Source organism: Dermacentor albipictus, chromosome 4 (genome assembly GCF_038994185.2).
Source record: "Dermacentor albipictus isolate Rhodes 1998 colony chromosome 4, USDA_Dalb.pri_finalv2, whole genome shotgun sequence".
In the NCBI taxonomy this organism is placed as follows: domain Eukaryota; kingdom Metazoa; phylum Arthropoda; class Arachnida; order Ixodida; family Ixodidae; genus Dermacentor; species Dermacentor albipictus.
This window is the reverse complement of record NC_091824.1, coordinates 36,791,289-36,810,922: the sequence shown is the minus strand read 5'-3', so window position 1 is coordinate 36,810,922 and position 19,634 is coordinate 36,791,289. Positions and strand designations below refer to the sequence as shown.

Genomic DNA, 19,634 nt, shown 5'->3' with positions numbered 1-19,634 from the left:
CAGTTTTCTCTTGTACTGAGCAAAAGAAGAAAAAATGCGTCTTTTGAGATCTATTTTTCGTCGCGGCAGGAACAACCTCCTCGTTTGTTTCCGGCAGTTTTCGTTATATAAAAGTTCCGGTTTTCCGGTCTGAAACGTGTGTGCATGTATCTTTACGCCCTTTTTCGGCTCCGTCGTCGCCATATGTGCAGGCGATAGGTAGTCTCCGTGACATAATCGCGTTTAAAAATGGTAAGTGATTAATTTCTCCATGCAATCTTACGCTGTTAGCGCATTATATATTGTCGTTGAGATTACGCTGGTATGTTTAGCGCAATAATTTCTGACTGTGTGCGAAATGTTTCGCTAGATTCGCAGCCGGCAGCAGTAGGCCTAGTGCGTGGGTTTGTAGCTGTAAATAGCGTGAGAAGAAAAGAAAGCGCTCTCCAGGTCCGCATGCTCCGTGTTGCTTGATGTAGTCTGTTGAATCCATGCGGTGGTTTGACGTGCTTCACGTAATTCTTCAGTGTCTGATTGACGTAATGCCTGTCACATCGCTGTTCCACATACTTGCGCCACGTGGTAGAGGAGTCTGTCTTGCGAGTTTTGACACGCTTGGTGTCGGAGGGGCATCTTTTGCCCGGTCTGCATCGTGCGGTTTGCGTCGCAGTAGTTTGCTATGTCGCTTCACGTCGTAGTGATGAATGACATGCGCCGGCCACTTAGTGCCGCCTAAATTAAGTGCCATCTGCCCAGCCCGAAATACCGATCAAGATGCTGCGAGCGTGACAGCAGAGTCTTTGCAACTTTTGCGCGTTTCTTTTGCAGGCGTACACCTTAGCGCGACCTTTGGTCAACGTTTACAATGAGAAGAACGAGCTGTCCGGCGCCACCGTGGCGCTGCCGGCCGTCTTCAAGGCGCCCATCAGGCCCGACATCGTGAACTTCGTTCACATGAACATGGCGAAGAACAGCCGCCAGCCGTACGCCGTGTCGAAGGAAGCTGGGCACCAGACTTCCGCCGAGTCCTGGGGCACGGGCCGTGCTGTGGCGCGTATTCCCCGTGTTCGTGGCGGAGGTGAGTCCGCTTCAAGAGCAAACCACTTGCGTTGTTGTGAGCGTTGCCGCCCGGAAGACCTGTGCGCAGAATGCCACAATACTGTGGAGTCAATTACGCATATCTTGTCAGAATATTACATGCGGAATGGCGGGTTTCATTGCCAGCCCTGACGACCGCAATTTGATGGGTGTGAAATGCAAAAGAAAAGAACTGTGTGGGCACACGTTAAACGACATAAAATAATAGAAAATGTGAAGCCCCCGACTGCGGCGTTTTTCATAGCCCCAGCGTTGCTCTGGGACGCTAAACCCTGTGCATCAATCAAAGCAACATCCAAAAGTAGATGGAAGTAAAGCAAAGGCAATAATGAGAGGCGCGATGACGAACATGATACATATTGCATTGGGGCGGGGGGGGGGGCACATGGAAAGAATGAATGATATCGAATTATGTGTAGAAGGACAGTAAAGTTGCATGAAAGCGAATTGCATGGTGGCACATGGCACTGCCTTGTTGTAAAAAAGGAATGTATCGTGTGGTAAGTCTCGTTTGCTTGACCAGTCTGACACCAGCACTGCTCCGAGCATTAATGCAGCATTTTATATAAAAGGCAGTGATAGGATTCTCATAAGCCAGCCATTCATTGCCTTCCTTGAGTGCGAAAACGTGCCGATGAGAATGTAAGCACCCTGCTGCTGCTCTTTTTCGTAACGCCAGTGTAGTGTGTGTGCAATAAAGTTTACTGTTGTCTGTCAGTTGCTAGTTGAGGCTATCCTGTCTTAAATGTTTGGTTTGGTTCACTTAACAATTCGTTCAGTAAGCATGGTGGGCATTGTTCCAACCAGCATCAATCTCGGGATTACAGTTTCAAATATAAATATATGTACTTTCTATCACTGTGTCACATACGCGCTTTCAATGGCCACTGTACTTGACCTCCCTTGCCAGGACCAAAAGCCAGAGTTGCCAAGGGGTACCAATCATGGTGTTGTAGGGGGCTGTGGCATGGCACTGCTAAACCCAAGGGTGCGGGATTGTAACTCTGCTGCAGCGGCCACATTTTGATGGGGGCAAAATGCAAAAACGCCCATGTACCGTGCATTGGGTGCATGTTAAAAGAACACCTGGTTGTCACAATATTTCTGAAGTCCCCCCACAACGGCATGCCTCCTAATGGTATTCTGGTTTTAATGTGCAAAACCCCAGAATTTGGGTTGCCGAGGTGTCTTCACTTGCCTCAGCTCTGTGACGGTTATTATGTGTGGATGGTTCTAAGTTTAGACATGACCTTAGCCAGAGATAAAGGCAATAACTTGTCGAGAGCAGCATATCCAGTATGGTAAACCATTTGGCATCGTCGTGCGCAGTCAAGCCTCCTTAATACGTAGTCGGCTGGGAACAATGTTTACGTAAGCACTAAACGACGTATGAATTAACCACCAGTGCCAGTTTAGAAGCTGCTTACCGGCTGGAAAAGAACTTCAGTCACAATGCTTTCAAACATGCACACTCAGACAGGCTTTATTTGGAAGTAGGCAGCAAAAAATCGGCAATCTTAACTTGCCCCATGGTGGCCTTGCCGCGACATCTTTGAATTCAATGCCACGAGCGAGTTTCTCCACGATGCCCTGCTTCTCTGCAAAGGTTCAAAGCACGCGCAGTGAAATATAATGAAGGGCCGTCGTCTACTTCCACATCGTCTTTGTCATCACTTTAGCTTGAGGATGGACAAGGTGCGACAGCAGCAACACTGTTGCTATCAGATAACTCCACTGATGTAACATTAACTTCTCGATAACATGAACATGACATGCCACAGCACATACCGTTGAACACCACGACTGTAAACACACTGGAATGAAGAAAAAAAATTCATGCAGAAACTTCTCTGGAAGCTGTCTTAAATATGCATAAGGATTGTGCCAGTTGCTTCTCTCCATGCAGCCCAATGTCATTATCAATGTTATTAAACTTGATCCGGCCAGTACAGACGAACGACAGCGCTGCGGTCACACGAACTGGTGCGAACGGCGGCACCCAGTGCACTGATGACATTCCGATCATTATAAGCCGTTATCGCTCATTAGTGCCTTATTCATTTGCGTCGAAGCATTATGAACTGTGATCAAACAAGCACCAACAGTACCTGCATATATGGCATGGTTACGCGGACCTTATTTTGAAAACAATCTGCGATGCAGACAGAGTGCTGACTGCTATTAACTTCGCACACTGAAGAGAGATGCACAGGCCCACATCTTGAAAGCGATCTGTGAAAGAGGCAGAGTGTGGCTTAGCCAAGAGCTTCTTGAGCAGTGGTGTTCTCACCACCTCATCCGCATTGAAGCAACAGGCAGCACAAAGGTACAGTTGCTCGCTGCTGCTGGCTTTATCTTGAAAGCGGTTGTTTTACAGGATGGAGGGACATTTTTCTAATTCGGTAAGCATAGAAATGGCTACACATTAAAAAAATATGTGCTCCTGTACAATTGCTACTTGAATTGGATAGAGTTTGAGGACAGCGAATTCGCATCCTTAATAGGAGCTTCTTCACGTTACCAGAAGCCAATCTTGAAGGCCATGCTTTTGTGCGCTGCAGTTGGCAACAGCTGTATGAGCAGGAAATATGTCATGGTGGCCAAGTTTTAACGTCAGTATCGCTGGCGGCTGGCATCCGGGTGTTGCAACTAGAGAATTGAATGTCTGCACACATGAGATTTTGCCAACTTTGTGCTTGTGCACATAGAACAAGAAAATAGTGCACACTAACTGTTTGGTGGGCACTGAGTGACTACGGCTTAAGCTAAGCAGTCGGCCAATATATGGGGTTCAACGGGGCCTGAGTGGGGGAATCTTTGCGACCACATTTAAACCGCAATTTCAAATTAAGCGGGTACATATTCACGAGGTTTGACTGTACAATGCATGTCCTGTTTTATCTACTTCAAGTGACCCTGGTCTACACTATGAAATCTATGAACATTAATCTTGCGTATGTGAAATGTAGTATGGGTTGAAAGCACAATTTGTGGAATTTCTCGGGTCCGCTCCCATTGAGTGTTTCATATTTCTGCCACGGATGCCTGCAGGTACCCACCGCTCGGGCCAGGGTGCCTTTGGCAACATGTGCCGTGGTGGCCGCATGTTTGCACCAACCAAGACGTACCGCCGCTGGCACCGTCACATCAACGTGGCGCAGAAGCGCTACGCCATCTGCTCGGCGGTGGCTGCCTCTGGAGTACCGGGGCTGGTGCTCTCCAAGGGTCACAAGATTGAGCAGATCCCCGAGGTGCCGCTGGTGGTGAGCGACAAGGTGCAGGACCTCACCAAGACCAAGGAGGCCGTGCTGTTCCTCAAGAAAGTCAAGGCGTGGACCGACGTGGAGAAGGTTGGTCTCGTTTCACCTAGCACAGGCTTGGTGATTGTGTGAGTGACACGTCTGTCAACTTTAGGAAGGACGAGAAAGCCGGTTGCTGAAAAGGCTAAATAGACAAGGTCCTTAGTTCTGGTAAAGCACTGGCAGTCTTCTTTATTTAATTGCACCTTTTGGTGGTGTTTGTTATTGTGCATACATCGCAAAAAAATACATGTGTTGTGTGGGATTCTCACACCGGCATTTATTGCACCTTTCATAGATCAATGTCTGCTAGCCGAGTTGCTATCCACAAAACACGCCGATAGTGAGCGAATATGTTCGCCCCATGCTGGATCCCAACGTCTGGTCGTTCACGCGAACGGTGGCGCGTTCGAACGAGGCCTCACGAGACGGTCTCGTAGACCATGGATCGATGCACGCTCGGAACGTCCGCGCCGCTTCACGATCTCGAACCAAAGAGAGAGCACCTTGTCTTACCCGCACCCAAGTAACCCCGCCGTGAGGCGGCATTAGCAGCACAACACTCGCGCCATCTCTTGCACTGCGCTTCAACCACTCCGACCGCCGCGGGCGCCAGGCCACGCGGCGAAGCCGCACTGCAGGAGATAAGAGCTATACGGGAAAACAAGATATCAGGGGACGCGTGAAAGTCGCGCATCCCCACAGTTGTTAGTGATTCCACTGTTCCGTCTTCTTTTCTCTCTCTCGCTCTCTCTCTATTAATTTCGTATCGTGAACCAACTGACCTGACAACACATCTTGTTGGTCTCATCCAGAAAGCGGGGAACTGTCGGGAATTCATTTTGTACATTGTAGGAACATTTTAAATCTCAACACAGACATAAAATAGAAAGAACAGGACAAGGTGCTTGCTTGCAACTAAATTTACCGCAGAAGCTCGACATACAGTAATCCCTTGTTATCACGAAGTCAATGGGACGGCGAAAAAATTCATTATGAGCGGTAATTCAATATAAGCGACCAATCGAGAAAAGCCAAAGCAGTCAACTTTGGCAACAAAGAGCAAATTTGCGCGGCCCGCTCGGTGATGCCAATGTGCTCCCACACACTAGCACTATCCCCATCCACGATGGCGGTGCGGATTTCAGTGTGAATCGGCAGGATGCTTTACACGTTGCTTTCAATGCATTGTTAGATGGACGGCATTGGCTACTTCAAATTATCTGAAATATTGACTTAAGGAGATGCGAATTATCGAGCTTTCAGTGCGCCGCTGGCCTAAAAGTGCAGATTTCAGACAAGACCAAATCACACAGATATCTGCCAAGCTCACAAGTTGCACGATGTACTTTTGTGCTAGGTTGGTGCTCACTAATGAAATTAGGAGGTGTACTTGTAAGAAGTTCAATCAGTTTTAGCCGTTAAGCTCTTACAAAGTGAAAGAAAAAAATTAGGATGCTTGAAGAGTTCTTATGTTTTACAGTAACTGGCATCCTTTAAATTAAGGCTACCATGTTTTAGCAGCAAAAATAACTGCGTATTTCTGACAGCCATTCCTCTTTGCTGAATGAGCACCTTCGAACAAAATTTCAGCGTAAATATTGGTCGTGATTGCAATCTTATTTGTCCTAGCTTTCCTTCAAAACCTTGAAATTCTTTCATTGTTTTTAGCTGGGCATAGTTTTGTGTGTGTGTGTTGTGACCATGTCTGTGTGATCAGTAGTTAAGCCAATCCACTCAGGTTGTGGCAATATTTTAGTGGCTGGTGGTAATGTGCTTGTAAAGCATTCTTTAGTTGTGTGCAATATATGTAGCTTGTTAAAGGTGTTTTACTTTCCAGCTGTTAGTTGCATTATGTCTGAAATGTTTCTTGTGCAAGCTGCCATGAAGCCAGTGGTCAAAATTTTATGCTCGTGTTGCACTCCTTGTTTGTGCCAGGTGTACAAGTCTCGTCGTCTGCGTGCTGGCAAGGGAAAGATGAGGAACCGCCGGCGCATTCAGAGGCTTGGTCCACTTGTCATCTATGAAGCTGACCACGGCTTGACTCGTGCTTTTAGGAACATTCCTGGTCAGTACTGGTGACACTGGTTGTTTGGGAGGGCTCAGATGGTGACTCTAACAGCTATACATAGAGGGCTTGGTAGTTCTGATTTGCGTAGGAATTCCAGACTGCCTTATATACTTGCGCATAACGGCTCCAAATACTAGGGCTGTGCGAGTACTGAATAGTAGATTTGAAATCAAATATCAAATTGAATTGAGAAGAAAAAGCCAAATATCGAATCACATATCAAAAAATGTTTCACAAAATTTAATGCTTACAAATTTTTGGGCAAGAAATTGTGGTTCTCCATGTGCTGGGAGTCTCCTAGCATTGCATAACAAGAACGTAGCAAGCTGCTGGTAACTTAAGGGGGGACGCGGGTCTTGAAACGGCAAAAAATCACAAAAAGGTCGATTTTCGGAAAACTGCATTTTCGCTACGTTTATACATTCAAGAATCCCTCCGCGAAATCTAGAAGCTAAATTTAATCGGAAAATAATAAAAAATCGCGCTTAAAGGGGCCAGGGTGAACGCGAAATCAGCGAAATTTGGTCAAAAATGTTCAAACTTCGCGCCGTCACCATTTGCGAACGCGGTGGCCGATGGCCGCCATCTTGCGCTTGTTTTGAAGCTGTTTTCTTTGTGCGCATTTTGCACCAGTTCAAAATGGCGTCGGTGAAGGGAAACCGACGCTACCGCGTCATTTCTGGAGGATGCGTCCGTGCCGCCGATTGGCCAAAGCGCGCACACCCCCGCGCGCCTCGCTCCTATTGGTCCGGTGCTCGTCGGCGCGCGCTCGACCGCTATCGCGTCTCGCTACGTTTGTTTATCTCAGGTTTCATCGCGCCGCTGTCTACGTTTGTTCAGCCGCTTGCTTCGCGACGTTTGATAAGATGCTCATTTCGCTGCCCGGATGGCTGGAAAAGATTGTCGTCTCAACGCTACTACGCGTCAAGCGGCTGTGCAATGCGCGACGGAAGGCGGCTAGGCCTGTCATACTCGCGAAGTTGCCGGTTGCTGGTCTGCCTGGACATTCTACCGGATCGAGTTCCGAGCTGCAAACTGGCGCGTCTAGCGTCAACACTTCGTCCGCCCACGCCACGCGTGTTGGCACAGATCGTGCAGGCACCGTTTCCTTCACGACTGAAGAAAGTAGCGAGCGCGCAGCGAGCGCCGGAAAACGTCCGGAGCGCCGGACCTTCGAAGTGCTAACTCCAGCAAGAAGCGAGAAGCCTCTTTGAGCGCAAGGAAGCTGGCCAAAAAGCGGCAAAAAGATAGGATGTATCCAGATTATGCCCCTAGTGAATTTCCTTGAGATTTTATTGGTATGTTCTCAATAAAGATGTTGCAGAACGTTTTTCCTTGATTTCTCAAAACAACAATTCCGACAGACTTCCAATTTTGGAGGTAAAATAGCTTCTGTCCTATTTGAGCTATCAACATAATTTTTTTTTTGCCAGAAAGATAAATGTATGCAGCAAGCAATATGCACCTTTTCCAAGCAGCACTCTTCTCAAAAAGTTTTTGAAATGGGTCACATGCTTGACATCTCAAGATGGCATTTTTTTCTCACAACTTTGATGAGCTCTAACTCTTGCTCAGATTAGCCTAGAACATTGAATAATACCTTATGGCACTCCCTGAACATCCTAGATAGTCTTTATACTCAAATTACTGTGTTAGGGTTTTCTGTTTAGAAGCTAATTTTCCTCCAAACAAAGGACTCAGCTTATACAATGCATTTGGAGTATATCAGAAACTATTTATCCTATGGCAAAATTAATTATATTTTTAGAATCTGCATATTAAAATACACAATGTGTGAAAATTTCGTTGAGATCTGTCCACAAATAAAAAAGTTGTATTTCAAGTGTAGCCTCCCCCCTTAAGGGGGGAGGCTACCCTGGAGACCGAACTTTCTTATTTTTTAAGATATCCAGATGAAACTTCCAGGGTATGTTCACACCACCGAACTATGAGGAACTGCAAAGTTTCATGAAGATATGTTTATTAGTTCCAGAGTTATTGAGGTTTAACTAGGTGATTCATGTATATGCCTGAGGAAAAGCCTGGAGAAATGCCAGGACATCGTAGGAAGCTGAAATTCACTGTGATGATCCCTTGATAGATATCCCAGGGGGCTAAAGAGCCCTTTTCTTTAATTTCCCCTCCAAAAAATTTTAAGACAACTTTGAATTTGATGTAGCCAGTAATGACCACATTCATCAAAAATTAATTGCTTATTATAATTTAACTGCACCAACTTTCAAAAAAAGAAGCCTGTTACCCCCTGGCAAAGTCACTCAGGAACAGAATAAAAAAAACGGCATACAAATCTGACAAGCGGTTCTTGAGATATCGCTTTCCCGAGCACCACTACTAGCGAAAAAATACATTCCGAGAAAACAGGCCTTAAAGTTGAACACACGTGTGTTTTTATTAGAAAGCTCCTGCGGAGCTTCTAATTAGCTCTTGCGGCTCCAGGCACACTCAGTTAGTCGGATTTTCGACTGGCGACCGTCGAAAGCACAGTTTCGCCGCTGAAAAGCGTCTACGCAGTCGGCACTCTCTGCGGAAGATAGGAAGTTCGATGCTCGTACAAGACGCATATCGCGCTCCCGTGCACCGAAGATCTGCGCTGCCTTGGGCTTTGCCGGCATCGCGTGCAGCGAAGAACTAACGAAAAAAAAGAAAGCTGAGCAAATAATCTAAAAGATAGCGCTAGGCGATAAACAGCTCGAAAGCAGGCGAGCAAGGGACGCGAGCGCGCCATCGCAGGGAGGAGCCGCCGCCGCCCGAGCAGCAGCCAATGGCAGGCGCGCTTTAGCCCGCGGGATTTGAGCAGCCGCCGCCGCCCGCGCAGCAGCCAATGGTAGGCGCGCTTTACCCCGCGGGATTTGAACGCGCTGCTCCGGCCAATCAGCGCTCCGCATCACATCGCGGGAAAACGCCAATAGTGCCTCAACCGCGCCGACGATGCCATTTTGCAAGGCGGCAAAATAGAGACAAAGAAACCACGGTCAAAACGACACCAAGATGGCGAGGACAGGCCGCATGGTCCGGGAATGGCGCGCGCGCGAAGTTTGACTTCATTTCGGCATCTGCGCGTGTTTTGTGGGCCGCGGTGGCCTCAAAAGTAGCGTTTTTTCTGTACTTTACGGTTGAATTAGGTGCTGATAATTACAGAACTGGTAGTTTATGAGACATACAACCCAAAAATAAGGTTTTTCAAAAATCGACTTTTTCGCGATTTTTCGGTTTTCAAGGGCCGCGTCCCCCCTTAAGGGGGGATGCGGCTCCTCCCTGCGATGGCGCGCTCGCGTCCCTTGCTCGCCTGCTTTCGAGCTGTTTATCGCCTAGCGCTATCTTTTAGATTATTTGCTCAGCTTTCTTTTTTTTCGTTAGTTCTTCGCTGCACGCGATGCCGGCAAAGCCCAAGGCAGCGCAGATCTTCGGTGCACGGGAGCGCGATATGCGTCTTGTACGAGCATCGAACTTCCTATCTTCCGCAGCGAGTGCCGACTGCGTAGACGCTTTTCAGCGGCGAAACTGTGCTTTCGGCTGTCGCCAGTCGAAAATCCGACACACTGAGTGTGCCTGGAGCCACAAGAGCTAAGTAGAAGCTCCGCAGGAGCTTTCTAATAAAAAAAAACACGTGTTCAGCTTTAAGGCCTGTTTTCTCAGAATGTATTTTTTCTCTAGTAGTGGTGCTGGGGAAGGCGACATCTCAAGAACCGCTTTTCAGATTTGTATGCAGTTTTTTTTTTATTCTGTTCCTGAGTGACTTTGCCAGGGGGTAACAGGCTTCTTTTTTTGAAAGTTGGTGCAGTTAATTTATAATAAGCAATTAATTTTTGATGAATGTGGTCATTACTGGCTACATCAAATTCAAAGTTGTCTTAAAATTTTTTGGCGGGGAAATTAAAGAAAAGGGCTCTTTAGCCCCCTGGGATATCTATCAAGGGGTCATCTCAGTGAATTTCAGCTTCCTACGATGTCCTGGCATTTCTCCAGGCTCTTCCTCAGGCATATACATGAATCACCTAGTTAAACCTCAATAACTCTGGAACTAATAAACATATATTCATGAAACTTTGCAGTTCCTCATAGTTCGGTGGTGTGAACATACCCTGAAAGTTTTACCTGGATACCTTAAAAAATAAGAAAGTTCGGTCTCCAGGGTAGCCTCCCCCCTTAAATATAGTCGAACCTGTTTATAACAAACTCAATAGTTACAGTCGCCGACTGATTTTCTGTACTCCAAAAATTCGGACATGCCCGATTATTCGGTCAGCTTCGCGGCACCGCCATTCTCCCCATAGACCATAATGTATAACTACCGAAAGTTCGGACACCCAGCAACCTCTTGTCTGCTTTTTAGGACACTCCTTGAGCCAACTCGGTCGAGAGCATCATGCACCTACTCTGACCGGTGCATGGTTCGATTTGCTGAACACCATTTTTGTTTTGAACGGAGCTTCCTTGCTGCCCCACGAAGTGGCGCTACTGGAAATCCCCGCTCATCATCATCGTTTCTGCCTGGTTCAATAGAGTGGCTCTGCAGCAGTTTCAGCTTAGTAAGCCATGTCAAGACAATCCAGCAGCTGATTTGTTTCTTTGCACACGACGCCGCGAGCAGGCCATGTTTTTCGTTTGTGTGACTGGTGGCGGCACGGTGGTGTTTGCTTTGTGTGCTGTGTCGAGGTTTCGGCGATCCAACGCGGCATACGGAAACATTGCATCAAATCTCTAATGGCGCCGACAGTGCCCGCGCAGACTGCGCTGGGGAATGCCGGCAAGCGGGTGCCAGGAGGCCTAAGATTTATCGCCTTCCGGTGTGCTCCCTACTGACGCGGAAAATATTCTGCCGAGACCTGCGCAGTGGTTGCATTGCGACTCCGGACACCATCTCATTTGACAGTTTCACAGGTGCTGACACTGCTGTACTGGGCCGCTATCTTGTACATGTTCGAAAAACCGACGTTCGATTTCGCCTCACGCAATTGTCCAGGTTGCGCCAATATCGTGGCCTAGGCCAATCTAGTCCAATTGCGTGAGGCGAAATCGAACGTCGGCTTTTCGAACGTGTACAAGATAGCGGCCCAGGTTATCTGCTGCACCGCCGGACGATGACTCTTGAGTCGAAAGATGACGCACCATGTGCTATGCTGCCGTCGCATGCCGAGCGTGTACAAGCAGTGACTGCTTTCAGCTGCCTATAGTGACCGTACTACTCTCTCCAAGATTCAGGCTTACCTGATTGCGCGTAAACGGAACAGCGCGCAACGGCGCATTCACGAGTTATTCAAGCCTACTGTGAAGCCCGAATAAGTGCGTGGAAATAAAGGATTTTTTTTTTTCTTCTGCTTTTTCGGACACCTGTTTATTCGGACATTTCCGCAGTCCCAGTGAGGTCCGAATAAGCGGTCGGCGACTGTACAGGAAAAGTGGTTGTTTATCAGTATTTCGTTGTATGTAGACTCGGCCTTGAAAATGCTCAAAGAGTAACCACACTGAAGCTGGAATTGGCAGTTACAATTCGGCAGCACTTTGTTTAAAAAATCAGATTTGCAGTGTCCTTTGTGCTCCTAATTTGTTCCCGCACCTGCCGTATTTACACGACTAAGTCTACTTTTTTTGTGTGTGTGTGTGAAAGTCTGAAGTAGGGGGTCGACTTGCAATCAAAACCCAAACATGGCACAAAATTCAGGGGTGCGATCATTGTGCGAGTAAATACGGTAGTTCTTGTGTTTAAATATTCTGGTTGTCAGTGTTAACAGTTGGAACGTACCCATTCCAAACATGTTACTTTCCTTTGAGGCCGTTTTCTTCATTCTGTGTGCCAAGAGTCTACCGTTGAGTGGTGCAGCATTGCTCACCCGTTTTGTGTGTGTTAATTCACAGGTGTGGACACTCTACGCGTTGACCAGCTGAACCTGTTGAAGATGGCGCCTGGTGGTCATGTGGGTCGTTTCGTCATTTGGACCGAGAGTGCTTTCCGGCGACTTGACAAGATCTATGGCACATGGAAGAAGCCCTCATCTGAGAAGAAGAACTTCAAGTAAGCTCACTAAAGAATAGGCGCATTGCTCTCCACTGCTGCTAGCTTTTGTTGAAGGGCCAGTATTCTCAAGCAATCACGGAAATACTGTATTTACCCGCATGATGATCGCACCCCTGAACTTGTCACAGCGATATGTCGTGTGCCAAGTCTAGCTAATGATGATCGTGCTTACCATCTGTCGAATGCTACGCCAACGACTCTTGAAAATATACCAAGCGGTCTCTCAACGAACCTTTCTGCGCGCAGGAAAGGTTTGTCAGCAATTCAAATCTATGACAGCCAATAGGAGCGTGCCCTGTGCCCCACGTGACTGCAGCACCCAATTGCAATGCTGCATTTGCCTCTCTTTATTTTCTGCAATTTTTGATGATAGCACTCTGTGAAAGTGCTGTTTTCTTGCATTCTACCGCGTATTTTGTTGTATATCACCACGAGGCAAATAATGGTCCGTGCCTTCTGAAAAAAGTAATAAATCGGAAAATAGAAAATTTTGACAATTTGACCACTTCGATTGCTGTGTCCCCCCTTAGACGAGTCAACACAATCAGAAGCCGGATAGAGGAAGGTGGCGGGGAAGAGAACTGGCCTCCCCGCTGTTACAGTTTTTGTGGCAGTTGAATATTGTTATAAGTGGGTTTGGCTGTATTGGGTCATGAGGTTTATCTACTCTGATGAACCAAAGTAAAAATTAGGTGCGTATTTTTGGGTATGGTAAATGCCATAAGTAGCAAGTTAATTAAACACAGCGTGGAGAGACAAAGATATTGCCTTGTTTGCAAGGCGCTTGCCAGGTTGCCCACAGTACAATGTAGCTATTCTTTACCTGCCAGCCTCGCAAAATGTCACGGTGAAATTGGCATACGTATAGTGGTAACTGTTGCTTGTATTAAGGGGGGAGGCTACCCTGGAGACCGAACTTCCTTATTTTTTAAGATATCCAGATGAAACTTTCAGGGTATGTTCACACCACCGAACTATGAGGAAATGCAAAGTTTCGTGAAGATATGTTTATTAGTTCCAGAGTTATTGAGGTTTAACTAGGTGATTCATGTATATGCCTGAGGAAGAGCCTGGAGAAATGCCAGGACATCGTAGGAAGCTGAAATTCACTGTGATGATTCCTTGATAGATATCCCAGGGGGCTAAAGAGCCCTTTTCTTTAATTTCCCCTCCAAAAAATTTTAAGACAACTTTGAATTTGATGTAACCGGTAATGACCACATTCATCAAAAATTAATTGCTTATTATAAATTAACTGCACCAACTTTCAAAAAAAGAAGCCTGTTACCCCCTGGCAAAGTCACTCGGGAACAGAATAAAAAAAAAACGGCATACAAATCTGAAAAGCGGTTCTTGAGATATCGCTTTCCCCAGCACCACTACTAGCGAAAAAATACATTCCGAGAAAACAGGCCGTAAAGTTGAACACTTTTTTTTTTTTTTTTTTTTTTTTAGAAAGCTACGGCGGAGCTTCTAATTAGCTCTTGCGGCTCCAGGCACACTCAGTGTGTCGGATTTTCGACTGGCGACAGCCGAAAGCACAGTTTCGCCGCTGAAAAGCGTCTACGCAGTCGGCACTCGCTGCGGAAGATAGGAAGTTCGATGCTCGTACAAGACGCATATCGCGCTCCCGTGCACCGAACATCAGCACTGTCTTGGGTTTTGCCGGCATCGCGCGCAGCGAAGAACTAGCGAAAAAAAAGAAAGCTGAGCAAATAATCTAAAAGATAGCGCTAGGCGATGAACAGCTCGAAAGCAGGCGAGCAAGGGACGCGAGCGCGCCATCACAGGGAGGAGCCGCCGCCGCCCGCGCAGCAGCCAATGGCAGGCGCGCTTTAGCCCGCGGGATTTGAGCAGCCGCCGCCGCCGGCGCAGCAGCCAATGGTAGGCGCGCTTTACCCCGCGGGATTTGAACGCGCTGCTCCGGCCAATCAGCGCTCCGCATCACATCGCGGGAAAACGCCAATAGCGCCTCAACCGCGCCGACGATGCCATTTTGCAAGGCGGCAAAATAGAGACAAAGAAACCACGGTCAAAACGACACCAAGATGGCGAGGGCATGCCGCATGGTCCGGGAATGGCGCGCGCGCGAAGTTTGACTTCATTTCGGCATCTGCGCGTGTTTTGTGGGCCGCGGTGGCCTCAAAAGTAGCGTTTTTTCTGTACTTTACGGTTGAATTCGGTGCTGATAATTACAGAACAGGTAGTTTATGAGACATACAACCCAAAAATAAGGTTTTTCAAAAATCGACTTTTTCGCGATTTTTCGGTTTTCAAGGGCCGCGTCCCCCCTTAAATCTGGTTTGCTGTTGTATTGCGCAACAACGTTGTACACCTATGTGATCTAGTCAGTGTCAATGTTGAAGGTGCTGTTCTGCTTTCATTCTGCATTGAATGATTACTACGAGTTGTTCTCCGAGCATCATTACTGCACAGAACTGTGCTCTCAAGTTACGATTTTCTCTCTTGCAGTCTGCCCAAGCCCCAGATGACGAACTCGGATATTAACCGCATACTCAAGAGCGAGGAAATCCGTCACCTTCTTAGGGCACCGCAGTAAGTCGTGCTTTCTTGTTCGCTTTTTGTCTTTTACGTGACAATTGGTGCCCCAACAAATTTGTGTCTGCGTAGGAAACGCGTCGTCCGTCGCACCCAGAAGAAGAACCCGCTGAAGAACACCAATGCAATGTTGAGGCTCAATCCGTATGCGGCAGTGACTCGACGGGCTGCAATCCTCTTGAACCAGAAGCGCAAGATGAAGAGGCAGTTGCTGATTGCTGAAAAGAAGGGAGTAAGTCATTCTCTTGCTTTCTCCCCCATTTCATCTTGGTCGATATTTCACTGCCATGACAAGGGTGAAAGCTTGGAACAATAACACTTGTGTTGTTGTTATAGGGTAGATTTGGTGCACCTTGGAGCAAGTATTTTGTGTTGTTGAGGAAGGACATTTTTCAGAGATGTGTAGCTAATGCTATTTGACAAGAAAGAACTAATATCAGGATTCGAGATACACTAAGACCTAGTTGGTTGGGAATTTCACAGGACTGAAAGAAATGTCCGAGTTAAATTGAGTGTTGCATTATCGAGGAACTCATGAGAACAGTAAAGAGATGTTTACCACACCAGCACACTTTTATTCACTGAATGAATCAACTTACCCCGTTGCTATTGTACACAGAAGCAGTGCAGGAGCTGCAATTCTTGTCATCTCATGATTAACACTCGCAACAGTGAAGAGCACAACATCCTTCGCAATGTGACCGCAACACAAGACATGTCTTCAGAGAAATGCTTTCCACTGCAGTGTGTTTTCTGCCACTGAGCTAATTGGCAACTGCATCACGATGTAGCCAACTAGTGTGATGTCATCTTGTGGTCCGCGGCAGGATTGCTCTTCTCGACAGCTTCCACTGTTGGCATGCTCAGCCATTGCACTGAGTCGAAACAAAACTACTATTTTCCACAACCGAAACAACATTCACTATTGATGCAATCATAAGTGGCAACCACACAGCTTTGAAGGCACGTAACCAACGTGCATTCAGTCAAGATGAAACTGTGGTCGCTATTCAGCTGTTCCACATTGTGAAGAACTGTTACATGTTAGAAACATTACTGCTCCTTAAGTGATTGAACAATAGCTGCTAACATGGATGCAACACTGTATTTGAGAGTGTCTGTACGGGCAAAATAAGGCGAGACGTTTAGGTGATGGTGACTTCTAGTACTGGATCGTTTAGCAGTAGTTAGATAATTTGATAAAATCTGGCAAGAGGAGTTATATACGCAATACAAAAACTAGCGATTCCATGCATTGGCGATCTGAGAGTGGTTGCAAGCCTAGGGATGGAAGCACTACGGAAGGCGAAAAATCTCAATCGAACCTGCGTCATATGGAGCAAATTGCTTTCTTTTCGGTGGCCTCGATTTTATTAATGTCACATTGTTTGTGCGGATTCCAGACAGGAGAAGCATATTCTAGTAAATTCTGGATTAGAGATTTATACATCAGTAGTTTAGTATTTCTTGGGGCCGGGGGCAGTGTGTGGGGCAGATAGCCTACATTTTTCAGTGCCTTTGATGTTATTAAATCGGTGTGTTTGGGCCAAGACATACTGGGCATGAAAACAAAACCAAGGTATTTATATTCACTAGCACTCTGAATGGGTACAAACATGTTTACGTTGTAATCGTACAACTGTGTGGCATGGCTGGCACCTTGGTGTCCTCTGTTTTTCGGACACAGATTGCCAAAATATGGCAGTCTTCCTGCACTAGAGCATGCCAAGTTAGCTGCACAGTGGCGAGTTCGGCAGCCACCACGACTGCAGGGAACCAGCCGGCCGGCCTTCCAACCTGAGCATGCTGCCACCAGGGACGCAGATATCAACTACAGCTTGTTTTTCACACAGAACAGTAGTCAGTAGAACAAACCAATGTCTTAATTTTATCTTTAGTGACAAGCGAAGAGCATTGTCAAACCTGTAGGTAGCATGAATGAGAGCTGTTATATGAGGCATGTCCAACTCTGAGCCCACGTCTGGCTTCAGTGTTTTCAAAACAGTACATCTTGTGGTCGTCGGCAGTTATCTTTTTTAGCGCCTCATGGTGCAGCTTCACAGTTTCGCTTGCACGGTTGACTTAAAAGACATTTCTTTATCTGGCGGAGCAATGCACGATGTTGCCGGAAGCTTGCTGCTAGTTTGTTCAAATTTGCATTTTCGCACATTCTGCAAATGCCTGGAAATGGTTGCAATGCGTCTATGTGAATGCCCGCATGCATGGATCGCCTCAGCAAAGCACTGTCTTTATTCGAATGTAACATGACCACAATAGTAATGTGATGGTCGACTTCCCATTCACTCAAAATAAAGAAGTACACAGCCGCGAATGTAAGGCAAGATGAACACAAAAAGAAATTGTACCTTTATTCAAGGAATCCCGGAAACAAGTTCTCTTCACTCGTCTGCGGTGGAGGCAGAGCTTTCCTTGGGTGGCATTTTTCGGGCGATCATTTTCGGAAACAGTTTCACTTTTGCGTGACTCAGCTAATCCCTGCACCGAATCCCACAAAGTATGTGGCCAACATTACTCTTGGCAATGTGCAAAGATAGCAAGCTTAGCACAGTGTCAGAAAAGTCGGGGATGCATTTGGAGTCAACTTTTCTAGCGCTTTAAGCTTGTCATCTTCGCCCATTGCCATGAGCGCTGTTGGCCGCATACTTCGAGGGATTCTGTGCAGAGATCGCCCTAGAATCAAGTCATCTTCTGTCGAGTTCGTTTGCAATTAAGCACATAAAAGAGTGCACCACCATTTCATTCTGGGGCAGTATCAGGCCCCTGCAAGGTCCACGGAGCCCTTCTCGACGGCCTCGCATTTAACGAGGGCCTCCCTCTGGTTCCATCATCCACGAATTGTCGATTAATTCACGTTGAGCCGCGGGGGGTTTCTCAGCACCTCTGTCAAGGAAATCGCCCGTCTCTCGGTGTGGGCGTCGTATCTAACACAGTTGGTCGCCATGGTGTGAAATAAATGGAGTTGTGTAAAAGGCTGCAGGGTACTGCAGCACGCACCATAACACCACTCGTATGTTGATTCATGAAAAAAAACTAGCTTTTTCTTTGGTCAACTTGTCTATTAATTGGATCGAGACAGAGGGGCAGGTTGCCAACATAGCACTAAAGACTCGGGATTTAAAATGTTTGTTTTCAAATGGTCAATTTCACCGTCATTTCAATGAAATGGAAGTGTCGAGTTCAAGAACAGATAACCATGAAAAAACTCACATTTACACCAATCTAAACAAAACTTTCTCGAAAACGTGTCGGTTGCAATTGATAGCCTGTTACAGCTGGGTCTGTTATAACTAGGATTTGTTGCATAAATTGTATAGGCAGACCAAACTAAGTGTCAAGAAAAGTGTTACATATCGGAAAGTATGCTGTGTGCGGATCCATTCTAATGGGCAAGAACTGTGTATGGGCCTACCTGTGCAGCAGCAACGCCAAGTGAATATTTAATGAAGTAACTTGATAAATATTTCCGTTTGTGGCGTAGATCATTCTTGCTGTGGCTGCAGCGCAGAGGACCTGTTCAAAGCGTACAAGACGGAGTCTGCAAATGTTTAACAATAAAGATTTGGAGTACTAATGCAATATTTTTAACCGAATCTTAGTTCCAGCATTTTTAATTTGCAAGTTGGAATTCCAGAAAATAGTGTGGTTTGAGAGAGAAGTGTGACAATGGATATCCATCTCTTTCTAGGTGAAGCTGGATGAGAGCAAGCTGAAGCCGTGGCAACTTGCACTGAAACAATCCTTCGAGACTCGCCGGGCAGCCGCGATCAAAAAGAGGGGCGGCAAGGTCAAGGACCCCGCTGCCTCGAAGAAGCCCACAAAGAAGGCTGGCGCCAAAGGCAAGGCCAAGAGCACAGCCAAGAAGACAGCAGCGGCCAAGAAGTGAACGAAACCGTTTCACATAAAATAAAGAGGGTCCCTGCACATTTTTTCAGTGCTGTTCTTCTCTCTTGGTGTGCAGCCTGTGATGTCATGCATGTGGTCCAGTAACCCTGAAAACAAGAGAAACTTGTGACAATAAATAATAGCTTCTCTACAGGGTGATCATTTTTGCATTTTACGGAATCTTTAAAAATCTCCTGTGGCAGGTAGCATTTCTTATCCTTGAGCTTGATTATCCAGAGGTGACATTATTAGCACGAGAAATCGAAACACATCCAAATAAAAAAAAATTCAATACTCAATTGCTTTACAGCACATATTGCAATGTACTAATTGTAGCTAGTGAGCATGCAAGACGTATCGACTTCAAATTAATTTCTAGTATAATGCCAGTTCCTAAGATATTTCCCCAAGTGTGGGATGAAATACATGGGCATTCCAGTTGAGTGATTCACTGCATGAATAGACTTTTCTTAAGTGGATCAGTGCATTTTTAGAGCAAGTTTGATGGCACAAATCTCCAATTGTACGTCATTCTATAAATCCATTCGAAGTGGGTATGCCTTGTACTCACTGGCTACAATTAGTAAATTTCAGTATGTGCCATACAGTGCAGTTAAACCCTGATAAAGCGAAATTATTGATATAACGAAGTATTTAACTTTTCGTAACCTCTTGCGCATAGAACGCC

General features: G+C 46.4%; 1 protein-coding gene across 1 annotated transcript; it reads left to right on the top strand.

The window, feature by feature from the left end:
- The first annotated feature begins 75 nt into the window (after positions 1-75).
- RpL4 (ribosomal protein L4) lies at positions 76-18,995 on the top strand. The gene is made up of 8 exons (XM_065453872.2): positions 76-231; positions 808-1,057; positions 4,129-4,427; positions 6,315-6,444; positions 12,325-12,481; positions 14,957-15,040; positions 15,116-15,275; positions 18,750-18,995. Exons 1-8 carry the CDS (start codon positions 229-231, stop codon positions 18,945-18,947), a joined length of 1,281 nt encoding a protein of 426 aa, XP_065309944.2. The 5' UTR covers positions 76-228; the 3' UTR covers positions 18,948-18,995.
- Positions 18,996-19,634: the final 639 nt, after the last annotated feature.

What these genes read in the sequence shown, in the direction of transcription:
- RpL4 (XM_065453872.2), top strand. An exon ending in CACCTTCTTAGGGCACCGCA is followed by an intron (nt 15,041 to 15,115) that starts GTAAGTCGTGCT and finishes GTGTCTGCGTAG; the next exon opens with GAAACGCGTCGTCCGTCGCA. An exon ending in TGATTGCTGAAAAGAAGGGA is followed by an intron (nt 15,276 to 18,749) that starts GTAAGTCATTCT and finishes ATCTCTTTCTAG; the next exon opens with GTGAAGCTGGATGAGAGCAA.